General features: G+C 44.2%; 1 protein-coding gene across 1 annotated transcript in view; it reads left to right on the forward strand.

Annotated features, from left to right (window-relative positions):
- Fer1l6 (fer-1 like family member 6) overlaps nucleotides 1–12,685 on the forward strand; it is a 119,734-nt gene that overhangs the window by 24,168 nt on the left and 82,881 nt on the right. Inside the window, exons 11-14 of the mRNA XM_036208371.1 lie at nucleotides 2,297–2,405; nucleotides 4,497–4,680; nucleotides 9,590–9,710; nucleotides 11,694–11,794. Of these exons, the coding sequence (XP_036064264.1) occupies nucleotides 2,297–2,405; nucleotides 4,497–4,680; nucleotides 9,590–9,710; nucleotides 11,694–11,794 (515 nt within the window). The remainder of the gene's footprint in view (nucleotides 1–2,296; nucleotides 2,406–4,496; nucleotides 4,681–9,589; nucleotides 9,711–11,693; nucleotides 11,795–12,685) is intronic.

Consider the following 12,685-nt stretch of genomic DNA (forward strand, 5'->3'; position numbering starts at 1 on the left):
TGAGAAAACAACTGACAAAAAACAACTTCAAATGAGTTTTATGGCTCACAGTTTGAAAATACAGCCCACCATGGTCAGGTCAGGACGCCATGGCTTGGGAGCCTGAGGCAGCTGGTCACACTGCATCCACGGTCAGGAAACAGAGAGAGAGATGAATGCTGGTGCTCAACTCACTTTGTGAGCTCAGTGAACATTATATATCATCTTTTCTCCAGTTTAAGGCATGCTTCCGGAAGGGAGGGCCCTTTAAATTGGAGCTTGAAGAACGTGGAGAATTAGAAGATAATTTGAACTATTGAACTACTTATTGTAGTTACTGTTTGTAGGGTTTATATGTCTGTTTTTTACCAAGTGTTTCAGGCTCTGTTGGGATACTTTCATCACAAACAAAGAAAGCAACAGCCATAAAATGGATGCCACTTGCCCAGTTGGCTGATTGGCTGTGACATCTGCCATTCTGGAGGTCACATGGTCTGCTTTGCCTCTAGTCCTTGTGGTTTTCACCCTCCTCCCAGAGAGTAAACTCAACACCTGGACTCCAAGATAAGAGGCTGGTAGATGGAGAGTGACTGAGACCCAGCACTATGCCTCACCCTGCCCTGTGTTTCTGGTCAAAAGAAATATTTCCTGGATTCCAATGCTATAGGAAAGGTCACCTCTTACTCAATTACTGTAAATCCTTTGTCCTCTGAGGGGCCTGGTTCAGGACTCTTGTTCAATGGAACCCTACATCTGTGAGGCCACAGTTCTTCAGTTTCCTTAGCACTGCCTTTTTGTTCTTTCCATGGAGTTTAGTAAATCTAGCTGCAAGGCTTGGGAACCCCATCTGTCTGACTTCACGTTACTTTAGAATCTTTACTCAGAAATGTGATGCTGGATCACTGTGTCTTAGTGACATCTGTTGCCCAAGTTTTCTACACATTCAATATTAGGAAGAGCTACTTGCAAAGAACCTTGTATTACCTCAGTGCAGTGGTTCTCAACCTTCCTAATGCTGCGACCCTTTAATACAGTTCCTCATGCTGTGGTAAACCCCAACTATAAAATTATTTTCATTGCTACTTCATAACTGTAGTATGAATCATAATGTAAATATTTCTGGAGATGAAGGTTTGCCAAAGGGGTTGTGACCCACAGGTTGAGAACCAATGCACAATGGTTCTTGCCTTATGGTCTGCCATAATCCAGTCTTCCAGACCAGCTGTGGGCTCCTTGACCATGTCTCAAAAGCCTTAGCTGACTTTAACTTGCTGGTGGGCTTGGAAGCCCCTTAATTTTTCTGGGCCTTTTTGTGTGTGTGTGTGTGTGTGTGTGTGTGTGTGTGTGTGTGTGTGTTTTCCTTTTTCTCATTATAAAGAAAGTTTCTATTCACTTTACATACCAACCACAGATACCCCCCTTCCCTTTTCCCAACCCCCAGCATTCCCCCACAACCCACCCCCTCCATCCCCACATTTCCCAAGTTAAGGTCTATAGGCCTTATTTTGTAATGGTAGAGGTTGGAGTAAATAACTCTAATGTTCTTTTCAATATAAAAGAATTTGTGATTCTCATACAAGTGATTCATATCCTTGAAACAGCATTTAGTGTGTATATTACCCCAGAAACACAGGATTGATTAGTGCATCTGCCTATGTGTAACACTTCACTTTTTTTTATCTGAGTTTCCTAATTATTTGAGGAAGTAAACTTTGACTATGGGTCAGAACCAAGGCAACAAGGTTAGCATATGCAAAGCTCAAAGAATCCAGGGTCTGTGATAAGAATGCCTGAGAAAGTTACTCAACAACACAAGCTTCCATTCCTTCAGTTTCTTTTTCTATAAAATGGAAATGGTTTGAGTCCCAGCTCCCAAAGTTGTTATAAGGAACAAATAATAAACGTATGTGAGCACCCCCAAACAGTTATGTTGATTTGCAAGCATTTAGTGCGGTGAATCTCAGCAGCTCATCTATGATTTTCTGGGTCTACAAACCTGTTCCGTGCTGGGTCCTTCCCAGCATTTTTGGAAGACACATAAGCTCATCTCTGGCTATGAAAGGAGACTTTTTTGTATGATAACTTAGCAATTAATAAGGTAATTCTGTGCCATTTTAGACCAGCAGCTAGCTGGGTTTGGACTTGAATTTGTTGGCCACAATTGCTGCTGGTCTGCTCAGTGGCAAGACGTGACATTTCCAGCTGTAACAGAGACTCAGGTGTCTATGAACTACACTAGACCAAATGAGTTCCACTAACTTGGCTTTCTAGTGAGAAAAGGAAGTCAGCTCTGTCTAGCAATTTTTTCTCTCTGTAGATTACACCAGAAAAATATGAGGAATTTTTACTCTTTGGAGCCTTTTTTGAAGCTACCATGATTGACCGGAAGATTGGAGACAAACCCATCAGCTTTGAAGTTTCTATTGGTAAGGGCAGACACATGCAGTGTTTGGGGCAAGTTTATTTCTTGAATAAATGAATTAATGCCTTACATGAAGGTGTGATTATGCTCTGATGAAGATGGCAGGTGGCACCTCAATAAGAAATGATAGTTCCTTGTCTACCCAATGTCACATAAAGAGTAGAGTTATTCCTACAGATCTAGTTGTTGTTTGTCTGTCTGTTTAACAGTAATCACTATAGATTTGGGTTCAGGGACTTGGATTCCTAATCTTGGTTCTATTATTTTGGGCTGACTTAATTTCTCTGGGTCTTGTTCCCCCCATGTATAAAATGGGAAAGATGGTAACTCCTGACAGAATGGGAAGGTTTGATGGATTGATACAAAGCATCACACATTCAGTAGCTGCTATGGCTGTGATTCCCTGTTGTCTCCCTCAGCTAAGGTGAAGCTCAACTGAGAGGACTCATTCCATCAGAGAAGAGCAGATTCACGCTCAGGCAATTCTGTTGCGACAGGGCAGAAGGAAGTAGAGAGGGAATACCCTTCTGAGTACCCAAAGGCAACATCATGTCTTTAAAAGTAAGAGTGAGTTGGTATTGAAAGAGATAGAGAATGGTGGGGGACTGAGAAGGGAATAGTCCTTCTGAGCCACACAGCTGGAGACTGGGCACAGAACCCCCGTGACTGCATATCCACAGGGTGCAGCTGTCAGTCAGAACTGTGAAAGTTAGCTCTGACAACAGAGCCTTTGTCTGGTCTTCCCTTTTATTGATTTATTGAAAATAGATTTTTTTCTCACATAGTATATCCTGATTATGATTTCCTCTTCCTCCTCTCCTCCCAGTTCCCCAGCCTCTTCTCCCATATGTATCTACTCTCTTTTTGTCTCTTGTTAGAAAACAAACAGGCTTCTAAGGGATTAATAATGTAATATAGTATAATATGATATAATGTGATAAAACAAAAATGAACACATCAGAATTGGTCAAAGCAAACAGAAGGAAAAGAGCCCAAGAGAAGGCACAAAGAAACAGAGACCCATCCATTCTCACACTCAAGAATCTCTAAAAATACTAAACTGGAAGTCATTATATACACACAAAGGACCTGTAGAGCAAAAAGAAAGAAGAAAACTATATAAATAAAAACCACAAAGACTTCCTTGGAGGAAATGAATTTTTCATGTGAAAGTGGTTATCAATTTGAGATTGCTTCTGGGTTAGTAATGGGGGCCTGTGTCCACTTCTTTCAGTTCTAGGACCCCCAACTGGAGCAGATCTGTGCAGTCCCTGTGAATGCTGGAGAGACCTTATCTTACATGAAGACGTGTATAGCACAATACCTACCCTATTTGAAACCCTCCCCGCCTCCTTCTCTATCTCTTTCAATACCAACTCACTCTTACTTTTTTTTTTTTTTTTTTTGAGCTGAGGATCGAACCCAGAGCCTTGTGCTTGCTAGGCAAGCGCTCTATCACTGAGCTAAATCCCCAGCCCTCACTCTTACTTTTTAAAACATGGTGTTGCTTTTGGGTACTCAGATGAAAAGTCTTTTAGAGAAGAAACAGTTTTGAGAAGGTTCCCAATATTTCGAGTGAAAAAACTTGATTACAAAATAACATATCCACAATGGTAGTTTATCAAGTCTCCATGATGGGTTTTAGTAGGCTATACACACTAAGATGTTAAAAGTGCCAATAGCCCAGAGAGCAAAGGCACTTGATGCTAAGCCTGATGGGCAGCTGGACAGAGAGAACCCAATTCCTGCATGTTGTCCTCTGACCTCCACACTTGCTCATGAGTGTATGTACATACGCAAAATAATGTAATAAAATTATAATGGATAAAATAACATGGCTATAAAAACTTAAAATCTCCAGTGGATTTTCTTTTTCTCAACTGTCTGACTTAGTTTGCAGCTTGTGTAGATTTTACAAAGAAGAAAGTAAGATTTGTTGACTTTGTCAATCGAGTTTTCTGGCTCTCCATCATTAGTTCTTTCTGCCTTTATCCTGAAATCTTATTTGCTGGTTGGGGGAGGGCGTGGGTATGCCAAGCTGACGGATCCCACTTGCTGACACCCAGCCCCTCCCCGCTTGCTATCGTTTCGGAAGGTAACTTTGGGAACCTGATTGATGGAGGGTCTCATCATGGGAGTAAGAAGAAATCGGCTGAGCTGATGGAAGAAGATGTCCTTCCTCTGTTGCATGAAGGAGAAAAAGACGTGGCCCACGACAGTGTCATTTCCATGGCCTCCACCACACAGCCAGAGAAGCCCCTGGTGACGGAAGGGAACAGGTAGGAGGAGAACGGGCAAGTGAAAACAAAGTTTCTGCTGGGTGAGAATTTCGCCAGTTCCTGGGACTGTTTCATTCAGCTTTTCAGTAAAATAAGAAACACAGGTTTTATCTCAGTGCCAGGAAGAAGTTGGGAACAGGAAAAGCATGATAACTGTCACCCTATTAAACCCACAGCCCTCCATGACACACCCAGGGAATCCATCTAAAGGCAGAGCAGCCATGATGGTTTCCATACATGAAGCCCCCCTTTACTCTTAACTTAGAAGCATGGTAAGCTAGGAAGAGGATTTTAAGATTCAGCCCAACCCCCAGGTGATGATTATCCTTCTTGTCAGGGCACCACCAAATAGACACAACTTGGTGGGATTATTGAATGTGTAATTTCTGACCTTAAGGTTGCCACAGTAATTGAGAAACTAAAGAATGATGGTGAAGCACTTGAAATGACCATCTTAGAAAACAGCTGGGCATCCATACTCACCCTCACAGCTCTTTAGTTCATGCAAATGTTCAGCCAATCATAGAGTTGGTTTAAAGAAAGCCCCATCAAGCAATGCTCGGGAGATTTATGAGAAGAAATGAAAGCAGTAGTCTTGCCTAGTCTTGTGCTCATGGTAGCACATTGCTGTCCTCGTTTGACGTGTGAGGAGACTGGAATCTAGAGACGTTGCACAGCGACATCAAGGCCATGCCACTGCTTTTCAGCCCTCTGCTCTTTTCAGCCTGGACACTTCCCGAGGAACCGGCTTCCCGGTCTGTTTCCTCAGATGGTCCTGTTCCTAAAAGGCCGATCAGATGCCCCCGTTTGGGTGGTTTATACACTGCTCCCAAGACATCTTTCTTTTCCCATCTCTAGACAGATCCCTCTACTCAGAGTCTTCCAACCCACAGTCGGTTGTTTTTCTTTTCCACATTTTAAAGATTTATTTTATTAAATTACGTGCCTGTGTGTGTCTGTGTGTGGGTGTGAGCACATGTGAGTGCAGGTGCTTCCTGAGTCCAGAATAAGGTATCCATTCCCCTGGATCCAGAGTGAAGGTTGTGAGGTTCTCTGTAAGAGCAGTACACCCGCCTAACTGAGCCATTGCTCTAGCCCCAGCTCTGCTTTGCCTTTCTCTCCAAGGCCAGTAAATGACAAGGTCTGGTCAGTATAAATCCTAGGGTTCTTTGTGTCCTTAATTCTGGCCATGTATTGGTCATTGCTGTGACAAAAATACCCACCAAAAGTAACTGAAGCAAAAGTTTATTTTGTCTTCTACTTCACGGAGATATAGTCCACCATGATGAAGAAGGATTGACAGCTGGCCACATTATGTTTACTATCGGGAAGTAGAGAGTGGACAGGAAGTGCGGCCAGGAAATACATCCGGTGATCACTTCCTCCAGTGAAGTTCTACTTCCAATAAGATCTTTAACCTTCCAAAATAGCACAACATCTGGTGAGCACTAAGTGCTCAAATACACACACACACACACACACACACACACACACACACACACAAAGACAGATAGACACATGCACACACAGAGAGAGACACACAGAGAGACAGACAGACAGACACACACACACACACACACACACACACACACACACACGCACACACACACACACACGTCTACCTAGCTTGGGTGAGTCATTCCCTCACGCACCCCTTTCATCCAGCTGCTCAATGTTCCTGGAAGATACCCAGCTGTATATAGTTCTTTGCTGCTCCCTGATTTGGAACACACTCTCCACTCTGCCTGGCAATAAGCCCACACCTTGGCTATTGGCTTCCCTTGTCCTTCAGGATCCTTTCCCTGTCCCAAGTCTGATTGAGCTTTCTGTACTCATTAGGGATTTAGCGAGCCCTAATCATAATGGACTGCAGTGGCTTCATTTGTCTCTCTTGCTGTAAGACTGGCACTCGGAGGGCAGGGACCTCATCTTTGCCCATCTCTGTACTTGACACACTCTATCTGGTTTCCAGAGAGTTAAGGAGTTGCTGTAGACATGGGGTGCTATGGGAACAGAGAGAAGGAGTGGGTGGCTAACTGTAATGTCCTGGGAGGACATAAAGAGTTGGGACAGTCATAGAGAAGATGAAATCTTACAGGATAAGAGGGGATTTCAGAGATAAAGAAGACCACTTGGGACAAAATAGGGTAAAATGAAAATAATTTTAGTTATTTACCTTCTCAATTTTTAGTGTTCTCTGAATTTTCTGAACCTTGTCCCTTCTTCATGGGTCACCTTCGGGGAGTTCTTTTTAGCTCCAAGGCAGCCATACCTGGTTCCCCATCCTACTTCACATACACCAGAAAGAACCCAAAGCTTCTGTGCCTTAACCCCAATTTACAGCTTGAGACTGTCAGTGAAGTATCCCTGCACTGGGGTCAGCAGCTCCGGAAGACTTTCTGGGACTATTCAACGGGTCTCGGCATCCCCAGATGTCCTCCGTCTGGACGGGCTGTCCCACTGTAGACTGATAGTGGGATTCCAGGGCTGTTGTATGTGAAGGATTTAGAGAGCACAGTCTCCAGGTGCCCTTAGATGGGTTCTGTGCTAGTGTTGGGCAACTGTCTGAAGCTGACCAATACGTTATGCTGGGATATTTGAGTATTTCATGCAATTGAGCTTTCTTTTTACTTCCCAGTTCCTATATTGATGCTTTATCCATATGGTAGTGAGCCAGAGAGGACATTGATGCATTGGAAGATTTATATCTGCAGTACTCCTATGTATGCACACACAGAGAGACACAGGCACACATGGGCACACACAAACATGAATGCGCAAACGATGTATGTCTATTACTCCTAATAACATCCCACTGTGCATGTGTTCTGGGATTTCTGGTTTTACAAAGTATGTGCACTTGCGCACAATCTGTGCTGGGTAGAGATGAGGAATAAAATCAGAGCAGGTGACATCCAATGGAGGCTTACTGTTATATCCCGAGGATTGCAGGCTTATTCTTGCCCCACGTCACAAGCTGCTTGCTGTTCTGTTGGCCAGCCCTTCATACTGGCAGCCTTCACTTTCCAGGGGCAACCAGGTGCCTTCTCATCTGCGGCTTTTCCATTTGCGATACGGCTTACCCAATGAGCCTCAACTGCCTGGTCTTGGAAGACACAGTCACAAAACTCTGAAAACTGCAGAGACTAAGGCCCAGAGTGCCATTAGCACAAGCTAACCCAAAGCAAAGGACCCCCAAGAGGAAGTACAACAGTGTGTGTGCGCTTGTTTAGATGTGGGATTCTCGGTGAAATGATTGTAGAGATAAAACAGGGAATAGTCTGGTTTCTGACCTTTGTCTTCGTGCTCTTGCTGAAATGACAACTTCAGTCCCCCCGCCCCCCATCACCTGCCGCCCCGCCCCCCCTGCCAGCCAAGAACCTCTTTGACTTACTTCCCCCCCCCCCCCCCGGAATGGACACCTGCTGGTTTGTTTATTTTTTACAGAGTACATCAGGGAGCCTTTGCTAATTCTGCCACACTTCCGGAGAAATTTAGGTTGGAGGGCTAAAAAAAGAACATCCGATCTTCCAGGCTGAAGAGCTTTTGTAGGAAAGGAAATCATGTTCCCTCCCTTCCTCCCTCCCCTTTCCTCCTCCCTTCTCAACTCCACTGTTTGGTGTGGTGCTTTCCTTCCCTCTATCTCACCTCCCTTCCTCCCCTCTCCTACCCCTGCCCCTCCCTTCCTTCTCCTCCCCTCTCTCCTCTTTTTACGCCTTTGTCTACCCCATCTCTGCCTCTTTCTTTCCAAACCACCATAAACATATTTCTCCCAACAATGTCCACATTCTCCAAAGTCAGCACCATACCCATCCCAAGCATTTGCTCCTGCCTCCCATCCACACTTCTCTTTAGGTCTTGTGAGAAAAATTATAGGGGGGCTGGGGAAAACCTAAAACAGTTGTCTTTAGCCAGGGCACTTCACAGGTTGGCTATGCCTCTTCTGCCTGCCCTGCCTCCACACCCACCCAAACTACCCCCCATCTCCCGCCTTGGGAACCAAATCTACACATTAGTTCTGTCTTTTTTGACTTCCATTTCATTCTGTTAATGACCTTTTCCTATCAGCAGTAGGGAATATTTATTCCTCTGCCACTGTCAGGCAATCCTTGGGGCTCCATATCTTTGCTGGTTGACTATGCATCTTATCTATTCCTAGCCAAGCAAGTCACCTATATTATTGACACCAGGGCCTGGTAACAATTTGTATGAGATGGATGCACGGATGGATGGATGGATGGATGGATGGATGGGTGGATGGATGGATGGACGGATGGACAAACAAGTGAAAGAATGATAGAATGATGCTGAGCTACCGAGTACTGGTTCAGATTGGGATGTATGAGTTTATTTCCATTAGTAATTTGATTTACTTTTCTCCAGAAATTTCATTCCTATCAATGGATCAATACAATGTGTTCAGAACATACATTTAAAAAGCAACATTGCTCTTTTCCTTTATCAATTTAAGCCTTCTTTGAGGGAGGTTTGCCCAACATACTCTACATACTCTGCACACTGGTGATAATTTCTAAGCTTTACTCTATGTCTGAGAGTAACTTCTTTTGTGTGTTTGCCTTGATTTTGAGAGTTTCATGTAGCCCAGGCTGTGCTTGAACTCACTCTGTTGCTGAGGATGGTTTTGAACTATCCCTCCTCCTGGCTCCACATTCCAAGTGCTGGGATCTGATGTGCACCACACTGGTCTGGGAGTAACTCTTAATGCCTTTCATAGTAGCCATAACTCACCATTCACTGATCACAGATCTCCAATTATAGGATGGCATTAGTAGTTATGTCTCCACCCTCCTGCATCCCTACTGAACACATAAAACATAAACAAACATCTGGGGTTGCTTGAAAAACCACTGAGTGCCAACTGACTTCCACACCTAATGTGCCTTTACAGAAATTACAACTACCTGCCTTTTGGTGCCAAGAAGCCATGTGTCTCCTTCATCAGCTCCTGGGGAGACCAGACATTCAGACTCCACTGGTCAAACATGCTGGGGAAAATGGCTGACCTCTTGGTAGGTGGCTTCCCTGGCATATGGGAAACTAGAATAAATATCTGCTTTTCTCTTTAACCTCAGGTCAAAGGTCACTGGATCGAGGCTGCTGTATTTCAAGACTTCGATCATGGGAACCCAGAGGAATGAGAATGCTTTGTAAAATTTCCAAATTCAAATCAAACTATCCAAATCAGAACCCCTGCTCTGCCTTTTGCTCTTTCAGGACCTAACAAGTGGCTGGATCTCCATCTCCCAAATGCAGGAGGAGAAGATATCTCACAAAGTTGACAAATCCTGGCTTCAACTGGCCCCTTCCTTACCCTCGCATTTCTTCCTATCCAAAGGTCTCATGGGGAGGGACATCCTCTAATCCTCCACTCACTGTCCATGGGCCTCATCAGGTGACTCTTGGTTCACCTTCCTAGTCCACTAGAAGCCACACTGAGGAGAGGATGTGTATCTCCCTCCACTTTACTTCACAACCTAACTTCTGTAAAGCAAAGTAGTGTCTTCAGCTGTGGGAATTTAGGCGTTGGGGAGCTAGACTCTGAAAATAGCCAGAGAGGCCTAGACTAGGTTGTAGTTAGAGTTTTCCTGCCTGGCCCACAGTCAGGACAAATCTCTCTCACCCGCCAGGCACACAGACACTCAGAACCAACCAAGTAAACACACAGAAACTTACATTGTTTACAAACTGTATGGCTGTGGCAGGCTTCTTGTTATCTACTTCTATCTTAAATTAACCCATTTCTATTAATCTATACTTTGCCACGTGGCTTGTGGCTTACCAGTGTTTTTACATGTTGGTTGTCATGGCGGCGGCTGGCAGTGTCTTCCACCTCAGCCTTCCAGTTCCCCTAATTCTCCTCCTCCTTGTCCTGCCTACCCTATCCTTCCTGCCTGGCTACTGACCAATCAGCACTTTATTTTACCCAATCAGAGCAACACATTTGACATACAGAACATCCCACAGCACTAGGTTTACACAATGTGGAGGCCACAGGCTTTGCAAGACGGGCCTTATTTATTCTTCAGACAGAATAGATATAGTTCATCACTAACAGCAATGACAAAACAAACCAGAATATCCCGTAGAGGCTGCAATAGTCTTTAGCACTCTTGTCTAATACCTTGCTCAGTGTCAACAGCCCTTCATGACTTCCATGATTAAGTTCATTCCCCCTATGGCGGTGAGGCAGATGGTTCCTATTAATTTCCTATTTTATAAGTGAGAAACTGTGTATAATGAGATTAGTTTACCAGTAAGCGGCAGCCTGGATTTGAACCCAGGTAGCCCAAGCCAGAGCCCAAATCCCCTCCATTGTGATGCCTCTTCTTTGTATATTGGAGATGCAAAGAACAGAGCTTGAGTCCTTGGCACCAGATTTTGGCAGGTGGTTGGAAAGGCGGCTTTTGTAAATTCTAGCATAGCAGTAGGAATATTGGCATTTCCCTTTAGACCCCATTTTCCTCTGGGATGCTGAGTAGAATCCTGGAATTGAGGCCCAAAGGGAAATGTAAAATTATTAAGTCTATCAGCATATAGTCACTGCTACACCCAATCTACCCTGTTCCCAGCCCCCAAACCTGATACCCTCAGAATTGCTCTTCAATGCCAGTAGGGTTACATTACTTTGTAAAATTGACTTAAATATTGACTTTGACATTTTTTATAATAATATATACATTTTAAAATTAGGAAATATTTCTCATTATTTTAGGTTTCCCACAAGGTGGGTGACACAGAATGATGCTTAGTTAGATAGGAATCGATCTGGGACACAATGGCTCTGAGTAACACAGGAGAGGATGCTCATCTGGACCTAAGGAAAGGGGAGTTCGAAGTGGGAATGTAGCAGTACTTCCAGGCTAAGCTCAAGAAAGAAGAGGCTCTTCCTGCCTCACCAAAACCACAGCGACAAAGAGAGGCCACTGTTGTTTCTGGAATGTGACAATCAGTGATCTCTACCACAAGTCCCACACTCTGTGGTTTGTCTTCAGGAAGAAGGCATAGAAGAAGTGAGGGAGCTGGTCAAGGTTTCAGAGGAGGCACCAGAAGAGAAGATGAAGACCGTGCTCAGTGACTTCATCAGTCAAAGCAGGTGAGTGGCAGCATCAGACAGCTCAGATGGACTCAATGACCTTGAGAAATCAGCTGCTCTCACACACATTCGGATGGGCACTTGACAGTATTGTATCCCTTCCTGATACTTAAAGAACTCCAGTGTAAGTCAAAGGGGAGAAGATGAAACTACACAGACCAACTGCTAGGATTCTTTATGGAACAAGAAAAAGTCCTCATAGCATCAGCACCCAGCAAGCCACTTCATGTTCGGTAGATACTCAATAACTATGTGGCCCTTAGGTACATAAGGCTATATCAGTGCTGCTTAATTGATTAAAAAACCCAGTTAGGGACTTTTATTTTAGGGGCCAGACAATATAACAAGAGACTTTGAAAGCAGGGTATACTGACCTATTACTGAGTAACAATTTACCCTCAAACCTAGTGGCTTGTCACAGTTTTTTCACATCACAGTTTGTGTCTATCAGGAATGCAGGAGTGGCTTTTGAGCACAGGACTCCCTGGGTTATTGGGACTAAAGTCATCTGTAGGCCCAACTAGGATCCACTTCCCAAATCACTCATTTGGTTACCTACGGGATTCAGTTCTTCATGGGTAGTTGGGTTGAGGACTTCAGTTTCTTACTAGTTTGAGGCCATCCATCCTCAATCCTTTGCCTCATAAGTCTGTCTAAGATGCTCTTATCATGATGAAGAGACAAGTAGAGTCGGAGAGAATGTCAATCAGGTGGAAAACACAGTGGGCCTTGACCAAAACCTCATCTGATTGCTCTTGACACATCCTATTTGAACCAAGTCACTGGTACAGCCTGTAGTAATGGGGGGGCGGGGATCTGTAGCAACACAGATGGTAGGCGGAACTCTCTCAGGGCCTGTAGAGGCAACTTGTCCCAAGTGGAAGCAACTTG

This window comes from Onychomys torridus, chromosome 16, assembly GCF_903995425.1.
Source record: "Onychomys torridus chromosome 16, mOncTor1.1, whole genome shotgun sequence".
Classification (NCBI taxonomy): Eukaryota; Metazoa; Chordata; class Mammalia; order Rodentia; family Cricetidae; genus Onychomys; species Onychomys torridus.